General features: G+C 41.4%; 1 protein-coding gene across 2 annotated transcripts in view; it reads right to left on the reverse strand.

The window, feature by feature from the left end:
• Nsf (N-ethylmaleimide sensitive factor, vesicle fusing ATPase) overlaps window positions 1–21428 on the reverse strand; it is a 135642-nt gene that overhangs the window by 30135 nt on the left and 84079 nt on the right. For both annotated transcript variants that reach the window (XM_027427915.1, XM_027427916.1), the window contains exons 10-15: window positions 20286–20451; window positions 19536–19610; window positions 18901–19088; window positions 12927–13022; window positions 11258–11414; window positions 7605–7738 (exon numbers count right to left, since the gene is read on the reverse strand). In XM_027427915.1, coding sequence (XP_027283716.1) covers window positions 7605–7738; window positions 11258–11414; window positions 12927–13022; window positions 18901–19088; window positions 19536–19610; window positions 20286–20451 — 816 coding nt within the window. The remainder of the gene's footprint in view (window positions 1–7604; window positions 7739–11257; window positions 11415–12926; window positions 13023–18900; window positions 19089–19535; window positions 19611–20285; window positions 20452–21428) is intronic.

The following is a 21428-nucleotide window of genomic DNA, read 5'->3' on the forward strand; positions in this document are numbered from 1 at the left end:
CTTTCTCAATGCAATGTGTAATTTACATAGTAAACTTGGGACACCTGTGGGTGTGTGATAGTGCCCACTTATAATCCCAGCACTTGGGAGGTAGAGGCAGTAGGCTCAAATCTAGGCCAGTCTCAGCTGCATAAGAAAGTCTGAGGCTAGCCTGGGTTACATGAGGCCCTCTCAAAAGAAAAGAATATATACACACATATATATGTGTGTGTATGTGTGTATTCATATATATTAATAAGTAATAGATTGTCTTGTGTCATGTAGTGGGAACAATTTAGGGACTTTACAGTTCATTATATAGGCTACCTGGAATTTTAGAAGAAAAATACCAATGGTATTCATTTAATATAAAGTGTTTTGTACTTTTATGTTTTAAAAAACAGTTCTCAGTGCAGTGATGCAGTGAGGGTTACAGAGAGAGGAGAGCTCACAGCTAGCCCTGTTAACAATGTACTCACTAGGACAAAGGCTGTGCCAAAGCCAGTTGACTTGACTAGCTAACCCAGACCCCTCTGCTCTAATTTGAGTGTGCACGCAGGCCCCTTTCGCTCTCTCCACACACAGGCCCCTCTTTATTTGGTCACCGACTAACATGAGGTCTTCCCTCTTCCCCTGGATCCACGATTTATGTGTAGTCTTCACAAAAACTGCTTCCTGGCCCGGCCCCCAGCAGAGTGCTCGCTAAGTCAGACTCAGCCTTGACGGGCAAGCACAGGAGATTAGCTGCCAGCCTAAATCTAATGAGAGATTTACATACTGTGCTGGAAAGTTCTACCATAATTTTATGTAAATCAATTCAAAAGGAGGTGAGATATTGGAAGAAAAGATACAGAAAAAAAAAAAAAAAACAAAAAAACAACCACAATCATGCAAATTGCCCCGGTTAGAATCCTAGCACAGCTTGCCACCAGTAGCAGCACACGACAGATGCACCATGCCTGCTCTAGATTAGATAGATATGCCCCCACCCTGGGGCAGTCAGGTGGGCTGAAGCTGCAGCTAGAAGCTACCCTCACAGACTCTGAAAAGATTAATCCAAGGGCTGTGCGATCATTCTAGAGTCACCAGGGAGTGTCCTGTAGAGCAGGTGAATTGTCAGCATATAATGACAGAGCCTAAGTAAGTCAGGTGGGAAGCCTGGAGAAGGGTTGGAAGGAGGAAAAAGGACGGATTGAAGAGGGGCCAGAGGGAGGAACACTCAGGGTTTGTGTGGAGATGATGAGATTCCCAGAGTCTGCTTCCAGTTGTGGACACGGAGGAGCCCGTCACCGTTAAACACACTGCGTCACTTCCCTTCCTTGTGAAGAGGTCGGCAGTACCCAGACCTGAGGGTCATGAGAGACAACCAGACCATAGGCAACCCGGGGCTCCACAGGCGCATGCTGAAGACACAGAGTAAGCACTGAGGAGCAGGCTGGGTAGGGGGCAGGGCACTGCGAGTGCTCAAGGCACAGAGCCCACAGGGCCTTGGACTCTTCAGACAAGCTAGAACCACCTGTGAGGAGGGGCGGGGCAGCAGCTGCTTCTCGGGTCTGACAAGAAGGCTTGAGGGAGGGTGCCAGCATTATTAGCTCCACGTTAATCCCAGCCTTTCAGAGCCACAAGCCACAGCAAAGTATGCTTCAAGGAGCTTCTGTCCTTCATTTGCTATAACTGCTTTAGTGCTCTTAAGTAAGTAAAGCTAAGCTCTTCCTCTTGGAGACTGGAAGGGTTCACTTCAATTTTGGAGTAGCTGGAGTGAAGTACCTCAACCTAGTTAGCAGAAATCTAATGACAGGAGGAAGCTCATGGCTTAGAAAATCCCTAATGCAGTAAATCTGTCAGCAATTAGTGGAAAGTATATGCTAATCATATCTGGTAGCATATAAAAACGTAAATGAGCAAATTTAAACTGGCACTATCAGTAATAATCTCTGGTCTCTAAAAATAATTTGGGAGCAAACCAAGCAAACAGGCCATGCAGGAAGTGGACCTCAACTTTTGGCAAAGCACTAAAGCTTCTTGGATTGGCCTTAAAATCCCTTATTTGTTCTCCCCGATTTTCAAGAAAAAGTCTTACATTTTTCACTATCGTGATCCACAGAGAGGGTATGCCTCATCATCTAAAAGCCACATGGTCTCAGAGCTGTGCTCCCCCTTTATGTGCATGGCAGAAGACAGTGTGTTCACCCAAAAGCCAACGGACACCCACCAGGACTGGAGCACCCACACCGCTCAACTCAAACTTCACTGAATTAGCTCCTTGATATATTAGGATGTCAACCCAAAACATCCAAATTCTGTTGCTTAGTAACTGCTGTCAGAAGATCCAGTTTCCAGCTCTTTGTACTGACTAGAGCATGAAAGGAGGAGGATTAGGCACCATGACTGTCTGTACAGACTACAGTTTGCAGTGGATTTACAGTAGGATATTCACACAAGATTATTTCTTTCTCGGAAAGCTAGTGGGAAGGAAAATTTCTTCCGCTAATTTTCAAGCCTTTGAAAAGAAGAATAATCATGCTATGAATAGAAATTCCATAAACTGCCAATGTTTTTTATTTAATTTTGTTAAAAAAAATTTAATAATATCTGGCTTGTCTATTTTATCTCCATGCTAAAAGTGACTGAATGTGTACTCAGAAATAACATGATTAGGTAATTAGTTAAAATCTAATCCTATTGCTCTGTTCTCTTTATTTAATGTTATTAACAGCCAGCAAAATAAGAGTTTTGCAGTATAGATGCAAAAATGGATAAAGGAATTAAAATTTTAGGATAGAATAAAGTTTGGGAAGCAAACATAAAATAGGAGAAAAGAGAAATATCTGCAAATATTTCAAATATCTTAGCGAGGCATATGGCACGTCCCCCGCCCCCACACCCAGAATGAGAAGCTAATGCTTCATAAATACTTTGACAGGGTTGGGTTTATCCATGCAGAAAGGATTTATTGAAGAAAGTAACAGAAGTCCAAGGTGAATTTTAAATGAATTGGGAACAAACTATTTTCATGTATTTTTGTTCCATCATTTTAGGGGAAAGCAATAGTATAATTAACTCCCTCTTCATAAAAACTGTCTGCTACTGGTCCAAGTAATAAAATGATAATAAGGATATTGAATGGACTAATTTAGACCACTCCTATTTAACAAAATTAATCTACTGCATTATTTCTGAGCTTATAAACTATTATAATTATAGCACATTTGGGGACACACACACACACACACACACACACACACACACACACACACACACACACACACACGAGATGGAACACCAGGCCTTGTGTGTGCTAAACAGGTAGGTATTCTACCAGAGTCATTAAAATGTAGCTAAAGAAAGAATTAAATGCCTAACATTTAATTTAAATTAAAAACCTAACAAATTGGAAAAGAAAAATTTAATGACATTAAGCTGGGGGCAAAAATCCAAAGAAACTCATTCTTTTCATTTTTTTCAAGTATAAATTAGCATAACTTTCTGAAGGAATGGACCATGTAAAACTTTATATAAAAGGTTTGATAGCAATACATGTAAAAATCTCCACAAATATTGAGGTTTTTCTTTTTTTTGCTATGAGAATATGTCTCCTAGAAATGTCAAAAAGCTAAACCCACGAAGTCTCACCAACATGGCTGCCTAAACATGACCCGAACAAGGATTGTACCAACAGACACACTAATATGAAAGGAGAAAAGCTCACAGGGCCTCAGACCCAAAGGACCACAGGCAACTAAGAAATGCTGAGATTAATAATTGTCTCTGAAAGAGCACACCAATTGCTTATCCAACACCAAATTGTCAGCCCTGAACACATACCTACAAGCAATATTATATGCACTGAGCAAGTTGTATTTATATATGTAGGAATATGTATGCACACACACACACACACCAACAATTAAAGGAAAAGAAGCCATGAGTTTGAGAGAGAGCAAGGGGGTGCATGGCAGAGGCTGGAGGGAGGAGAGAGAAGGGGGAAAGGGTGTAATTTTATTATAATCTGAAAAAATAAAAATAATAGTGAATATTAACAACCCAAATCCTGAAGATTTATCCTAAAGTCACAAGCATAAACCTGTACAATAATAAGTAAACTGGCCACCATACTTAATTAAGAACACATTCTGTCCAAGCGACGCCATGCTACTTTATGTAAGCTACTATCTCATTCAATTCTCACACGGCCTCTATGTGGCAACCCTACTGCCTCAGCTTACTGAGTGCTGGGACTGAGAGATGCACCAGCATGCTGTAAATAAACATCACCTTCAACACGAAAAGGCAGAGGCTTTCAGGTTTTTGGAGACAATAATTTACTCAAGGTGACAGGAACCATGACTGTAGAGGGGATGGGATTCCAATTCAGGTCTATGTGAATCAGAACCCAAGTATTTAGTCACATCATGTTAATAACGCTAAGAAAAAGCTAATGAAAATGTTGGCACTGATCTCTCTAGTTTGGTAATTCTACACTATATATTTATATATTATATATTTGTTTGTTTTCAAGACAGAGTTTCTCTGTGTCCTGGCTGTCTTGGAACTCACTCTAGAGACCACATCAGCCTAGAACTCATAGAGATCCACCTGCCTTTGCCTCCTGAGTGCTGGGATTAAAGCCATGGGCTACAATGCCTAGATAGAATATTATTTCTCTTTCTTTCTTTCTTTCTTTCTTTCTTTCTTTCTTTCTTTCTTTCTTTCTTTCTTTCTTTCTTTCTTTATTGGTTTTCCGAGACAGGGTTTCTCTGTGGCTTTGGAGACTGTCCTGGAACTAGCTCTTGTGGACCAGGCTGGTCTCAAACTCACAGAGATCCCGCCTGTCTCTGCTTCCTAGTGCTGGGATTAAAGGTGTACACCAACTGGCTTATTTCTAACTGAAAAAAACAAAAACAAAAAAAACTTGGAAACAACTTAAAACAAAAGTGATTTTAAAAATATTTGCATTACTTTTAAATTATGTGTAAGTACCTCGGTACATGAGTGCAGGTCCCCTTAAGCTGGAGCAAGGGTTACAGTGGTTGTGACCTGCCTGATGTGGGTGTTGGGAACTGAACTCAGGTACTCTGCAGTACACGCTCTTAACTTCCCAGAGGGGACTGTTTAAATGGGTATTAGTCAGCCATTAATAATACTGACATAAGCTGTAGTTACGTGTTATTTATTTATTTATTGGTTTCTTTTCCTTTTTTTGAGACAAGGCCTCACCATGTAGACCAGGCTAGGCCCCACCTCACAGAGATCTACCTGCTTCTGCCTCCACAGTGTTGAGAATAAAGGTGTGTGCCACAACAATATCTTGAGTTTAAAGTGGTATGTCCAATATGCTCTTCAGTGCATTGTGATTTTGTATGCACTCATGAACATATGTGCATGTATGTGCATGACATGCACTAAAGGATAAGTGCAAATACAGACTACTTTACTTTTTTTTTTTTTTTAACCGAGACAGAGTTTCTCTGTGTAGCCCTGGCTGTCCTGGCACTCGCTCTGTAGACCAGGCTGGCCTCAAACTCACAGAGATCCGCCTGCCTCTGCCTCCCGAGTGGTGGAAGTAAAGGTGTATTTTACTTTTCTAATCTATTATTTTTGTATTTTCTCTATTATATTTGTGATTAAGAAAAGCTACATGGAGGGGGGACACTTAAAAGGAAAGAAATGCTTTTTTTCAGAATAAAACATTACAAATTATCTGTAGTTTGAAAAGAATGTTAAAACACCCTTTTCTGATCCTCACACTAAAATTGTGCGGACAAGAACAGTGGAGAGAGGCAGCTAGAAGGACTGAGGAATGGCATTTACATTTCATTTTCAAAATCAACCTGGGAGACCTAGAGTATTTAGACTAGTTTGAGCCCGCAGGCATTGTCAGCCAGCCATCGGGTAACAACATGGAAACTGTTTGCTGGCCAAGTCTTATAATATTTCTAATATGTTTCTAAGATACCTATATTTCATTATTTTCTCTGTTCTGAAGTTTAGTAACAGGAAATAATATTTCTCCCACTCCAAGGAAAACAAAAAGTCTAATGTGGATTTATTTATTATTCTGCCGAGACAGATTATTATTTTCTTTTCTTTCTTTTTTTCTTTGTTTGTTTCTTTTTTTTTTCTTTTTTTTTTTTTTTTGTAATTTTAAGAGCCCACAGATGATCCAGACAGTGAATCATGAATCAGAACAATTTTGAATAAGCTCATACGGACTCTTAGTTTTATATCCCTTAGCTTTCTGCTCATCTGAAACTCTACCTTGAAAGGCTCCAGCAATTTAAAGATTAAATCATAAGTTATTAAGTCATTAATTTAACCATTTAAGCCTCTAAAATCAGCACACATTACCTTCCCCCCCTCAAGTCAATTTGCAAGAGATTAAAATAATAAAAATGATACTATCTCACACTCACAAGGTGGCTTTGATCTGCAGAAGCCTAAAGTACTTTTTAAAACTTTATAGAAAAACAAGGGCCATCCACCCACATCTCAGAGCACTTCTGAGGTAGGAGCTGGCAGCAGCTGGAAAGCCTGGGAGTCGGTTGCCATCTGCACAGGCTGCCATCTGAAGCACGGAAGTAAATGGTTTAAGGCAATGTAAATACAACCAGATTTTGCCTAAATGCCCAGTTCAGTGACTACAGATTCCAACGGTTACTTCAAGTTTCAACACAAGAAGCTTAAGGGTCACCTTCAGAGGGAAAACACTAGCTTGAAGTGGGGAAGGGGCTGGAGAAAGAGTTCAAGTGGTAAGTACTTGTCTGGCATGTGCCAGGCTCACTCAAACAAAACTACAACCAAGAGCAGGCAAAAATTTTAGACTATCAACATCAACACAGGCTACCAAGTGAAAAGAGACAGGGTTTCTCTGTGTAGCCCTGGGTGTCCTGGAACACACTATGTTGACCAGGCTGCTCTCGAACTCACAGAGATCCACCTGCCTCTGTCTTCCGAGCGCTGGGATTAAAGGCGTGTGCCACCACTGCAGCTGCCACGCCTGAGATCTTACTCAGTTCTTGCCTTGATGCGGGTGACATACACCAGATGACCCTAATTCTACTCTGTGTAGAATGGCTCAGAGTGGTGGTTCCAGAAGTGACAACTTAGAGACAGGGTGAGGAAGAGGACATTCAGTTGAGAAGCAGCTTCTTCTTTAACACACAATACACACTGTCCTGTGTAGGGCTCTTGGGTAAATGCTTCGATAGGCATTCCAACCTCTGCTCTTTTCCCAACTATAGTCAATTTAATTGAACCTGAACAGTTCGGCTTTGTATGTTAATAAAGAGCGAAAGAAATCAAACATAAAAGAATTTGTTCCATTCTATCTGACCTTCTTAAGTGATTTTCCTTTAACCAAATTGATATAGACAAGACATGAAAATTAATGTTGATATGTACTAAGACAGTAAAATTTGGAAAGCAAAGAAACTCAATAAAACCGAATTACGAAGTTTTAGGATCTGAAACAGTCACCGTCCACTCTCAAGTTCTGCTGAAAGTTCTAGTTGAGGTCAGAGTTTCCCCAGCCCTGTCCTCATGTGTGTACAGATATGTGTGTGTGTGCACATATGCACACGCTCACCCAAGACTAGAGATTAAAATCAAAATCAGAATCTTGATACCTTCTTCATGGCCTGACACTTGGCTGTCTCAGAAAAGCCAATCATCTTATCGGGGGAGCAGATCTTGATGAAGGGAAAGTTGGATTCCTCTGCGATCTTTGCAGCTAGGGCAGTCTTCCCGCTGTGAGGGGGCCCTGCAGAGAAAGATAGGTGGAGGGGAAAAGCCAACCTAAGCACAGGGCATCAAACAAGTTCAAACTTTTATCCACAAGGCTCTGAGGTCTCAACTAGTTGCTCATTAACATTTCCTGACAGTTTCACAGCAGACATGTTTCCTTTTATTTATTAGCAACTAAACTTAATGAACTGATTAGCATTTCTCAAAAGTATGGTGAAATGCATGCCTTCCCGCTTTCTCACATTCCCTTAATCTTCCAACCTTCTGACTAAGCAAGAACACAAGGGTTCTGCTTCTGAAAAGGAAGAAAACGTATCCAAATGCATATCAGTACGTGAATTATTAGTTGTATCAAATCTTTCTTCCTCTTGGTAACAAAAACACAGTTTTCTTAGGAGATGATATTGGGTGCAGGGGAAAGCTGCTTTATAAAGAGACAAACGTGTCATGAGGCTAGAATGCTGAAGACTCATTTGTTCTCACAAAGACAATCAAATACATAAAGTCGCCAGCACTTAGACACCCCCTTCCTGTGTATTGGAAGACACGGCCCTCCTTCCAGTCATAGCCAATCAATCTTTCCTTGCTATCCTCTCTGGAAAGGGACATTAGTGACAGTTCCTCCCTCCTCTGAAGCCCTCTTTCTGGACTTCATACTCTTCAACATTAGCCCTTCATTTCCTGTTAGAGCGGAACTTCCCTACGTCTCTCCCTGGCTGTTTAACCTTTCGTCCCTCACCAGCTGCAGGGTTTCTGCTCACACTGGTCAGACTCTCTTCAGGGTCACCAAACTCCACACAGGTATTTTTCTGGCCTGTTAGGAGCATTTGCTACAGTTCCTCTGTCCTGAAGTGCCTCTCTTGGCTCCCTGACAGCACACCCTCTCCCTTCCTCCTCCCCTCCATTATTCTTGCTTAGTCTCCCTTGTCATTTTTTCCTGCTCTATTTAGTCCTGAACTGTTAACAAGTCTCAGATAAGAGTTCCAGGCCCTGTCTGCATCTTATCCACACCCTTTCTTTAAAGGACTGTCTCCACTCCTGTGACTACAAGGGCAGATCCCGATCTAGGGCAGCCATACTGCTCCCGAGAGCTACAGACCTGCAAATTAAATAGGTTAGCCAACACTGCTAATCACACTATCCTCCAGGAACCTGGACTTTAGCTGCCCAAAAGCGACTTCATGATCTGTCTTCTTAAAACTTGTCTCTGTGCCAGGGTTCTCTGGTGAACAGCCCTGCTGACCAGGCAAGGGCCATATTTGACACTGCCCATGCTTATTTAGCTTTTTATTTTTATGTTATTTTATTTGTTTTTTGGTTTTTGTTTCTCTGTGTAACAGCCCTGGCTATCCTGGAACTCACTCTGTTGACCAGGCTGGCCTCGAACTCACAGAGATCCTCCTGTCTCTGCCTCCCAAATGCTGGGATAAAAGGTGTGAACCTCTCTCTCTCTCTCTCTCTCTCTCTCTCTCTCTCTCTCTCTCTCTCTCTCTCTCTCTGTGTGTGTGTGTATGTGTGTGTATGTGTGTGTGCGCACAAGCACTGTGTCTGAAGAGGCCAGAAGGAGGTGTCAGATCCCTTGGAGCTGGAGTAACAGGCTGTTGTGAGATGCCTGACACAGACACTGAACTCAGGTTGTCTGCAGAAGCAGAAAGCACCTGTAACCACTGAGCTACCTCTCCAGCACCCTGCCAATATTTAATCTAACCAGGGTTTCTAAGCTTCTGCTTCCCTGTGTAGGACACAGGGATAAAAACAGTATCTATGGCTGGATATGGTGGCACACACCTTTAATCCAGCACTCAGGGCAGGCAGATTGAAGCCAGCCCGGGCTACAGATAGTTCCAGGATAACCAGGGCTACACAGAGGAACCCTGTTTTGAAAATAAAAAGTAATAATAACAAAATAAACAGCATCTGTGCTCACAGCCTGAGGTGAAGACTAGCAAGACAGTGCATGTGAAGTGCTAACAGAGTAAGTGGAAAACAGAAAGGGCGAAAAAGTGTGATTGCAATAGTAATTCTCATCAGGCTTTTATTCTACCTACCGCCTTCACATTCTCAGATAAACCCACTTCCCTGGGCACCACCGTTACCACACTGCTTCCGCCCACTGGCAGCCCTCATTAGGCCAATTTACCTGCTTCTACCCGGCAGCTCTCTGTATCCTTTTGCTCCTCCTATCCTTTTTCCATCATAAAGCAGCCATAGCTATGTTTTCACAATACAAATCTGCTTATGTGACTTCCGAGTGGTTTCCCAGAGCCCCTAAGACATGGTCTAAATCTTTTCTTTTTTCCCTTCTGCTTTTGGAGATCAGACTCGAGGCTTCACGCATGCCAAGCAAGCACACACTTACTCACTGAGCTTCAACCTAGCCCTATGTAGAACAGGTCTTTAAGCTATCCTGTTCGATTTCTATCATTATTGTTATTAATATTTGAATGTGTATATTTGCATGCTGTGGTATGCCTGAGGAGGTGACAGGACAACTTGGTGAAGCAGTTATCTTCTTACTGTGGGTTCTGGTGACACCAAACTTGCATGGCAAGCACTTTTACCCTCCAAGTCATCTCACCGGCCCCTCCCATCTGCATCTTCAACCCTAGTTTTAGCTAATCTTTCTGCTTGTAGGTCTTTTCTGCTAAGGAACTGTCCACATGCAGGTCTCTTTTTGTAGACTATCATTCTCAATTCTTTTGCCTGGCCAGCTTCTACGTATCCTTTGGCTCTGGGCTTAGCATGCTTCTCTCAGAAGCCTTCACCTTTAGACCTTAGAGGGAGCTAGGTTCTCCTGTCCTCTGGTCTCACTGGACTTTTCCACTGTCACATTAATATTAAGCTAACTGGTTATGAATGGAAAACCCTTCCCTTTGTCTACGTGAGAAATACGAACTGATCCTTCAATGTCTAAATTAGGCATCATCTCTAGTTATCTGACCACTCCTGGGCAAAGCAACTTGCACCCCACACATCTTTACATGTGTAAGCTAAAATTAGGTATTTCTTTTCTGTCTTTTTTCTTTTCTGTCTTTTTTTTGGGGGGGGGCTTCAAGACAAGATTTCTCTGTATAGTCCTGGCTGTCATGAAACTCACTCTGTAGACCAGGCTGGTCTCGAACTTACCAAGATCTGCTTGCCTCTGTCTCCCAAGTGCTGGGATTAAAGGTGTGTGCCACCACTGTCCTGCAGGATTTCTTTGCAAGTCTTTTCTATGATAAGACTGATATTCGAATGCCTTTGTATCCACGTTACAAGTTCCTGCACTGAGCTATGCAGTATTAATCTATTTAGTACCAGAGAAATACATTACTGTAAGAAAGCTGGTTGCTGTCATTTATCAGTGACATTCTACTCCCTGTTTCAATCTGTCCCAATATTGGCACATAGGCTGGGATATTACTTGCAGATCATGAACAAAGTTTAGAACTGAAAACCATTTATCTTTCTGAAATGTACTAAGTACTTTTTAAAAACAAATGCTACCTTTTCTGTGTTTTTCAAACCTTTGTGGCCACCACATCATTCTTCTTACCTTCCAGAAGGACGCTAACCAGAGGCGTACGGTCACTGTTTTTAGTCTGCTGGACCAGCAGCTCTCCGTCATCCAGGACACGGGTCACAGGGTCACCCCACTTGATGATTCCATTCATAATGTAACTGGCATAATCCTCTTGGTTTGTGCCAAAAGCCTATTGAGGTAAAGGACCATTTAGGGTATTTTAGTCATTAGTATTGAAACTAAAACGATCTTATCTCTCTCTGTCTCTGTCACTGCTGTTTGAGTCACACAACCCTTTCCTTGCTATGTCCTCTTGAAAGACATTTTGGACTAAATGATTTCTGATCAAGAAACAAAAAAACTGTCTCATCCCCCAATGCATTGGGTAAAAACTGGCAATAAAATCAGCTCCGACTCCACAGAGACTTTGGATAAGAACCAAACTGAGGGCTGAGATTGACCACAGTGGTGGGGAGCTCAGGTAGCCCATGTAAATCCCTCTGCACAGTGGCAGAAGAGGCAGGCAGATCTCTGAGTTTGAGATCAGCCTGGTCTATAGAGCAAGTTCCATGACAGCCAGGGCTATACAGAGAAACCCTTACTTGAAAAACCAAAAATAGAATAAAATAAGATAAAAAATTAAAAAGATTAGTATAATTCTGATTACCTGAGATTCATTTATGAATGACAATAAAAAGCTCCAAATAATATACATGTATGAAGATGTCACAATGTAACTCATTTTCTATGATAAAGGAAAAAATTTCAAAAGGACAAAAACCTAGCTTCACAATACGTGTGTGTGTGTGTGTGTGTGTGTGTGAATAAATATGAAGTAGGCTTTTTATCAGTTTTTATTCGATTAGCATTGCATTCCAAATAATGGTGACTCAAATGTCAGTGGTTATTTTATAGAATAATAAGTTAACCTTAAAATATTTTCCAGTTCTAATCATGTCTGATTTCAGTACATTTTAAGACAATCCAGCATTTTCCCCCAGAGGTATCTAGGATGGTTAAGAATCTTAGGAACTACAGCAGTGAGGGGAACCTGAGGTGCTGAGCATGAATTGGGATGCTCTGGAGACGTGAGGAGACAGGGAGGGAGAAGCGAAGATATGACTGTGCATTGTCTTTCTTTTCCAAAACTCATTTCATTATTTACTCATGTGTATGTGTGAGTGTGTGTGCACATGTGTGAATGCCATTTGTATGCAGTGGTCTTGGAGCCAGAAGAGGGCATCAGATTCCCTGGGGCCGCCTGACAGGCGCTGGGAACTGAACTCAGACTCTCTGTAAGAGCAGTGCACACTTAACCATTGAGCCATCTTTCCATATCTCAAGGGTTCATTTTCAATGTCATAGTAGCTGTCATGGAATGGAAGCATGGAATTTAGGTTTCTGCAGCTTGAGGTTATGTAAAAACATAGAGAACCACCTCACATTCCATATGAAGAAATAGAAAGTCTGAAAACTGAATGGGCTGCTTTGCAAGATAGTAAGGTCTCCATCACAGGAAGGATTGGTCAAAGACCGAGCACTGATGTGTCTACAGTAAGATTTTCTCATGTTATAAAGCCATGGGTAACAACAGGTCCTGCAGCTCAAAGTGGCAGGGCACTGTCCCTCTTTGATGGTAGCAGTCATCACTGTGGGCCACGCCGGCTCTGCAGGGCCACGCCCACTCAGCATGCACACTCACTGGTTTGATGTCATTCTCCAAAGAAGCCAGGAAGTCTCCTCTTGTCACCTGCAGACTCTCTGCTTTCTCCATGTCTACTTCCACTTTCGTACTGGCCTGAGAAGAGAGAAGGCAAAACATAAGAATTTAGAAAACTTAAGCAGTATTACCAGCCTAAGAAGAGTTAAAAGAATATTTTCACATATAAAATTCTCAAATATCTACAGATCATATATGTTAAAGGGGTTAATAGCTAGAACACATACGGCTCCTAAAACCCAATAACAAAAATTAGGTACTTGAACAGACATTTTTCTCTAAGGAATGGAGACAATGGTATCTGACCTTGACCAAACATGTCCTCTCGAGCCCTCCCAGACATGATGCAAATGCCCAACAGCACATGAAAAGATGGCCAACACCACTAATTCTTAGAGAACTACACAAAGTGAAGTGTGCAACAGCAATCAGGAGGCTAAGGCAAGAAGGTGGCAAGTTCAAGGCCAGTATAGGATACATATCAATAACCTGTTTAAAAAAAAAGCCAAATAACAACAACAAAAAAAAACCACAATGCAATTCCACCTTATATTACAGGGTAGCTAAGACTACAAAAAAAAAAAAAAAAAAAAAAAAGCAACCCCCCCCAAAAAAAAAAAAACTAGCAAATAAGTGACAGCAAGGATGTGGAGAAACTAGAACCCTTGGGATGTTGATAGAAATGCAAAACCCAAAAGCTCCTCACAAAAATAAAACCAGGACTGAGGACAGGGGTGGTACGTCCCTTTGATCTCAGCACTGGGAGGCAGATGCAGGCAGATCTTTGAGTTTGAGGCCAGCCTGTTCTATAGAGTGAGTTCCAAGATAGCTGGAGCTACACAGAGAAACACTATGTCAGGAGAAAAAGAGAGAGAGAAAGAAAGAAAACTGGGACTACCTTATGATCTAACCACATGCCCCTTGATATATACCTCAGAGAGCAGAAACTGGGTCTCAGGCATTTCACAGCCATGTTCTTATGAGCATGGAATGGGGCAGCTAAGGTAGGAAGCAGCCAGGTGTCCACCGACCGGTGAGCGGACAAACAAGACATGCTATGGACACCTAGTGGAGTATTGTTCAGCCTTAGAAAGAAGAAAATCTGAGTATCATGTAACACAGATGACCTTGAAGACATAGTGTTCACAAGGCAAGCCAGCCACAAAAAGACAAACACTGAATGACTCCACTTGAATGACATATTTAGGGTACTCAGGGTCCTACAGAAAGTAGAACCCAGGTTACCCTGGGTTGGGAGGAGATGAGAACAGAGAGTTACTTTTTTATTAGATACAAAGTTTCAGACTCACAAGATGAAAAGAATTCTGAATATGGGTGGTATTGATGGCTGAATAATATGAATGTATTTAATATCACTGAAATGTGCAATTAAAAAGGTTACATCTATTTTAACACAACAAAGAAATACTCAGGGACAATGATGCCCAGCCTTGGCTGTATATCAAGATGCCCTTTAGAGTCTTTCTGGGTGTGCAGATGCCAGCAGCCCCACCCTGCGGGATGCTGAACAGTTCAGTGGAGGGCCTGAGCACCTCTAGTTTTAGATGATGCCACAGATGACTCTGGTACTGGGCCGAATTTAAAAACCACGAGTTATTCCTGGAGACCTAGAAACCAAAACTTTGATTAGTACTCAGGAATCTACGTGCCAAATGCTCTGCTCCCTGCACCTGGAGCTGACACTTGGACATCTGTTGACACATCAAGGCCTCTATCAGCACTTGGAGCTGCCTGCACCTGAGGAGTGATTAAGGTAACAACACTTCTTTTTTTTTTTTTTTTAATGTGACTGGGCGCACTCCCAATAGCACAAAACAAGAGAATTTCGTTTTTTAAATTGATATCATGGCTTTTTTTTTTTAAAAAGGCATCTTAAAAAACAGTGATTATAAAACAAAACTATGTTAGGCACATATCAACCTTCCATCAATATTATAAAATATGAGTCATGTTCCTTTGGGAACAGACTGCTGAGATAACCAAAAAAAAAAAAAAAAAAAAAAAAAAAAAAGACATTTAAAAAGAAAAACTCAGCCTTGAAGGATAAAAAGAACTATGTCAGGAAACTGGATCAAGATGGCAAACAGAAAACATATATTTATTTGCTTTTCTGCTTCAGATCCCAACAAGTGACAGTAGCAAGAAAGATGAAAAAGCATGGACAATCTCCCACTCATCCAAACAGTCTCGAAGCAGAGGATGGAGAGACTAATTAGCACTGAGGAAACAATAAAAGGGGAGGGGAAATTTTCCACAGCTGAAGAAAGGTGTGTCTTCTCAGTTCAATGAGTGCTGATCGGGATCAATAGAGAGAAATCCAGTCTGTCTAGACACACTGGTGCAAACCCACTGAACATCAAAGGAGAAGACGAAGTCCCAGAGCTTTTCTGAGAAACAAAAACAAGCCCGTAAACCTGGAACAGAATTGGTGTGATGGTTCTTGCTGGCAATATCAGGAGACAATGAAACCAGTACTCACAGACACAACTAAATATCCATTCTAGAAAGTGGCTCCCTTTCTGTGTAAGGAGACATAGACGAGCACTGTTCTCATACCATTTTAAAAGAGCCACAGACCAGAAATAATTTAATGTTATATAAATCATTAGCTCATTCATTCATTATATTTATCAAGTGCCTCCCAAAAACTAAAAATAAAGCACAGAATCAGATGTGCATATTCTCTGGCCTCATGGCTTGTGCAGGCTGACCTCAAACTCCTGGGCCCAAGTGGACTTCCCCATAGCCATCTTCTACAGAAATTCACTACCATGCCCAGTCTCGATATCTTGTTTGTGGTGGTGTTTTAGACTACTGTATATCAGTCCAAAATAATGTAGGGACCTTGCAAGTACTGATATGCAAAATACACTGGAAAATGAAAAGTAAAAATCTTAGTACAATTACACATATGTCCCCTTCTACAAAGTAAGCATGTCTATGAATCCGAATGTGGAGAAAGCAAATAGCAAAGGTATATCTCAAATGCTAGGTAACTCTGGAGAGGGGAAGGGAAGGGCTGTTCAAGCTTTTCTCATTTTCCCTATATATCTGACATCCTTGAATCCTTAATACCTAAAACAGACTGACTTTATTAAAACAAACTAAAAAAAAAAGAGGTTTATTGATCTCGGTTTGGGATGCTGAAAAGCCTAAACAGCATGGCGTAGGCTCTGGCAAGGGCCCTAGAGTAAGGGCATGTGTAAGAGGAAGAATTCCCATCTCCAAAAGAGAAGCTGGAGGACTTGCTTTTCTAGAACCCTCTCTTGAGCACTAACAACCCCTGGAGTGATACCTCAGTTTTTCCTAAAGGCAGTAGTACCCCCAGGGACCTAGCAACTAAGAGACAGAGGCAGGAGGCTCTAGAGTTTGGGGCCAGACTGGCCTACTAAGACCTTGCCTTAAAACACAAACTCAAGTGGTTCCCAGAGGTCTTGGGTGTGAGGGGATGGAGAGGGTGGGTCCCAGGGCTGACACACTAGTGTTTATTTCCAAACTGCTAGTACAGAGATTCTGAATGTTTTCTAAACTAAGATGTGTACAAGTATGCCAATTACCCCAATTTACTCTGTATTAAAATAAGCCTATCATTGTATGGCTAATTGTTATATGTCAGTTATAATTTTTTAAAAAATTTAAGCCAGACATTGTAGCTTATATGTGCAATCCCACCACTTGGGAGGCTGGGGCAGGAGGAGAGAGTTCAAGGCCAGCCTCGACTACACAGTGAAGATAGTTAGGGCTACATGGAAGACTCCGTGTCAACAACAGAAGATTATAAATGAATTAAAATGTCTAGGAGTGGGGGTTGGAGATTAAACTGTTTTCAGACACTCCAGAAATTCTTAAAGTTACCTAACTATAAATAATATTCCAGTGATAAATTATTTCGGGTTGTTCATTAAAATAAAGGTTGGGTTTTTTCCTAGCTAACACCTATTATTTTATCAATATCAACACAAATTTATTTTTAAAACTCAATAATTCTGTACTTCTACACATTCAAAAACCCATTTTTCCCCATTTGGTTGAGCTAATAAGCTATTTTCTGCGTTTTATTTGTGTCAGCTAATCAATACAGAAGCAGTGACACCTTCCAGCTTAGACACAAACTCATAAGCTCGTATTTCAACACCAGCAAATATCAAGTGGTCGCCCTTACGCTTCGTAACCTTCTAAACCTGACCTTTCCAGGCTCTTATCATTCCTCTGAAATTAAGGGAAGAATGACTTTAATCAACCAAAAGGTCTCTGGAGAAGAAGTTACTTTATTGGAGCTCACCAGCACAGCACAGAGAGCTGCTCCAGCTGTAACTCCTGTATTATTCCTTTCTCTGGGTTATAAATCTTCTCTACCTGCAGCAGAAAGTCCTCTCATTGAAAAAAAAAAACAAAAAAAAACAAAAAAAAACAAATGTGGAGGTTTAGTTGACCAAGACCCTGGGTGTCAAGTACAATGGCACAAACACCAGGCAGTTCATGTGGGAACGTCCCACTTGTTTCAGAAAACCTGACGCCACTGCCCACCAGGCAGGCTCATCTTGTAGACCTAGCTCAGTCTTTGTGCTGGCCCAAATATTTTGAAAAGGAGATACAAATAAAACTTAATTTTTGTGTCCTCAAGACTTGAGTATCATAATGAATTGCTGAATGCTGTAGATGTTTTAAAGTTCTAACCAACTTTTAAAGTTTATTTCCTAAATGTATTATTAGTATGGCAGGCAGTAATTGCAGCACTTGGGAGGCAGAGGCAGGTGGAGCTCTGACTGTGGATGATGCGTACGTGTGGGCGGGGCATGAATGACACTATGTGCTTGTGGGGGTCAGAGGACGTCTTACAGGAATTACATCTCTCCTACCAGGTAGATTCTGGGGGTAGAACTCAGGTTGTCAGGCTTGGAGGCAAGCACCTTTACCATCTCACTGGCCCCTTAATTTACACTGTTTATAGCAAGAAGGAAGAATGAAAAAACAAACAAACAAACAAACAAAAACCAGGATCTTCATGGATGAATGGATCCATATTATCCAGGGCCCAATTCTATATCCTCAGACTACCTAAACCTTTGGGGAAAATGTACTATAAGAGTTACTTACTGCTACTATGTAGGGAAATTATGAATATGACCAAGTTTGATTTAAGAAGACATTTATTGGGCTGGCATGACAACTCGGCCAGTGAAGGTGCCTGATGTGCAGGCCTGGAGACCTTAACACTCTCTGGACCCACACAAAGTGCAAAAGAAGCAATTTCTGCAAGGCTATCCTTTAGTCCCTGCACAAGTGCCCTGACATGTGTGTGACATGTGAGCATCTCACATCTCTCCTCTTTCTCTCTCTCTCTCACACACACAAATAATAAATGAAAATTTAAAAACAATACATATGTAGGTTTGCTTCTTTACACGGATGGTGAGAAGATTCAGCAAGCAAGGGTGCTTGCTGCCCACGCCCCTCCAAACACACACACAAATAAATAGAAAAGTTCAATAAAAATTTCAAAAACTGCATGTACTATGTGCTCAGTGTTTAAGGGAACTGTGGGAGATTCCAAGATGAGTAAGATGTGAACTTAAAGGGTAGAATACTGTAAAAGTCTTTACAAGTCACATAGATTCTGCTGCAAAATAAGCTTTGCCATTATAGCATAAATACAGCCATAAATAAACACAGTCATAGATATGACCATGTTTTTTTTTTTAAGCTTTATTCAGAAGAACTAGTGGTTGGCTGGGTCTGGTCAAGTGTAGTCTAGAACCAATGACAGGATGCCCCCCAAAAATAATGCTCAACCTCACTCTTCAGGCCGTTACCTCCTGTCTGATCTATTGTAAAAGTCAGCATTACTCTCCTTGGCCCACACGGTAAAGAGAGAAAGAAATGGCGCACAGCACTCACAGGCCATACGCATCACCTGGTCATCGATTTTCCTGACCTTTATGTGTCGGTTCATGGCCGTCGACTGTGCTGCTCGCACCAGACCTTCCAGCTCAGCGCCACTGAAATTCTTAGTCTCCACGGCCAGTTCCTTAATGTCCACATCTGCAGACAGTAACTGATGTCCTCTCATCCTTGCTGTGTGGATATGAAGGATCTGCAGTCGACCCTTCTCATCTGGCAAGCCTGAGGAAACAAAAACAGACAGTTCTCTAGGCTTCAGAGTCCATCAGAGGATACAGTTACAATCCTAACACTTTTCTCCCAGGGAATCTGACAGTATTATTTAATATGACATTGCTCTCATTAATGAACTCTGAAACCACATATGAAAACACAGGTGCCAACCACACCACACACTTAGGCACACATATGCATTCATATATACACACACTCATAAAACATACCATACACAACACACACACACACACAACAGACATATATACATGCTCTCTCTCTCTCTCACACACACACACACACACACAATCGTACACACACACACATACACATACCAAATGAAAACACATGCACACACCCATACACACACCAAACACATCCCCACATGTACACACACTGCACACAAACACACACACACATGCATGCAACCCACACCAGTGACCTAACTTTACTTACCTATCTCCATTTTAACTTCCAGTCTTCCAGGTCGAAGGAGAGCCTCATCTATCAAATCTGGTCTATTGGTCATCCCTGAATGCAGATATTAAGAACAGTCAGCAAATGATCAGAATTAAAGTAAGGTAAAATGTACTTCAGTCTATGTAAAAATAGTAATTCCCAGCTGGACCGTGGTGGCATACACCTTTAATCTCAGCACTCAGGAGGCAGAGGAGGCAGACTCTGAGTTCAAGGCCAGCCTGGTCTATAGAGTCAGTTCCAGGACAGCAGAGTCTACACAGAGAAACCCTGTCTTGAAACACCGCTCCCTCCCGCCAATAGTAACTTCCCTAAGGACATTTTATAAAAGTCAAACACAACACAAATAACAATAAACTAAAAACAGCATTTACCTTTTATCTAGTAGAAAATACTGCAAGACTTTGTAATGAAATGTCTATTAAAAAGAGAACTTTTTTTTTTAAGATTTTTGTTTATTTTTTTAAGATTCAGCAAGAGCAAGTAAGTGGCTAAAGGGAGAGAGGGTTACGGCCTTTCCAGCTTGCAGGTCTCCCCTCCTTTATGCAGTAGTTTCAATGTCTGTGAAGCAGTAATGCTTTTCCCTCCTAAAAAGCATCTTAAACAGCGGCTCCAAACGTACAACAGGAAAAATGCTCTGGGAGTGTAGTGTAGGCCCCCAAGCCCAGCTGGAAGAGCCAGAAGCTAAGGTGTAGGCATGGGCCACACCATCCTGTATTGTAGACGTACCAATAACCAGGATGTTGTTCAGCTGCTCAACGCCATCAATCTTGGACAGCAGCTGGTTGACAACGGTGTCGTGAACTCCGGTGCTGCCAGCCATGCTCCCTCTCTGCTTGCAGATGGCATCGATTTCATCAAAGATGATGATGTGTAAGCCACTGTTAGCACCAAGCTATGATGGAAGGAGACTCTGTTAAAGGTCACAATCTGAAGGCATAATTAAACAAACTAATCAAGAAAGGCAAAACAAAGCACTCTGCAGGTTGTTTTGCTGCATTTTGACTAATAAATACAGATGCGTATAAATTAAATCATGGTTGTTGCCCTCTCAAAGGTGTTGGAATTGCAAAACAGCTAATAATTCATTAGCTAAATTAACATGGGCTTTCTAGAAATTTCTATTTAGTAATTAAGCCTCCTGTGAGGACCACAGAGAGGAACATGCTAAAATTTTAACTGACATATACTAACCCCACGGTTATTATGGGGTGTGATGACATGTCAATGGGTGCACACGTCAAGGTAAATGACATATCCACCATTTCAAACATGCAACACTTCTTCGTTTGGGAGGCAATCAAAATCCTCTCCACTGTTTTGAAATTTAGAATTAACTGATGTCAATCATGATTCTTTTACTTTCTATGCTTAACACTAAAAAGAACAAAGAATAACAAAACAGAAGAGAATGAACATAACCTAAACATGAAAATACATAAATAATATAAATTAAATGATGAGCATAGTGAACCTAAGGATAAGATATGATTAGAATTCACTAATCCCGGTTTTTTTTTTTGTTTTTTTTTTTTTTTTAATTCTCCTTTTAGGGCATGAGATGTGTGTTTTGTTTGAGACTGGTCTCTCTATGTAGCCCTGGCTGGCCTATAGCATCGATTCACCTGCTTTTGCCTCTGTACACCCAGCCTGTGAAAATACAATCTTTCAAAGAGGTTTAAGGGGCCACTGAAATGGCTCAGCAGGTAAAGGCTTGATGACCTGATTTCAATCCCTGTATAAGAACCGATTCCCACAAGTTTTCCTTTCACCTCTACACACATGCCATGGTAATACATCTCCATATTCACACACACACACACACACACACACACACACACACACACACACACACACACACACACACACACA

Source organism: Cricetulus griseus, chromosome 7 (genome assembly GCF_003668045.3).
Source record: "Cricetulus griseus strain 17A/GY chromosome 7, alternate assembly CriGri-PICRH-1.0, whole genome shotgun sequence".
NCBI classification, from domain to species: domain Eukaryota; kingdom Metazoa; phylum Chordata; class Mammalia; order Rodentia; family Cricetidae; genus Cricetulus; species Cricetulus griseus.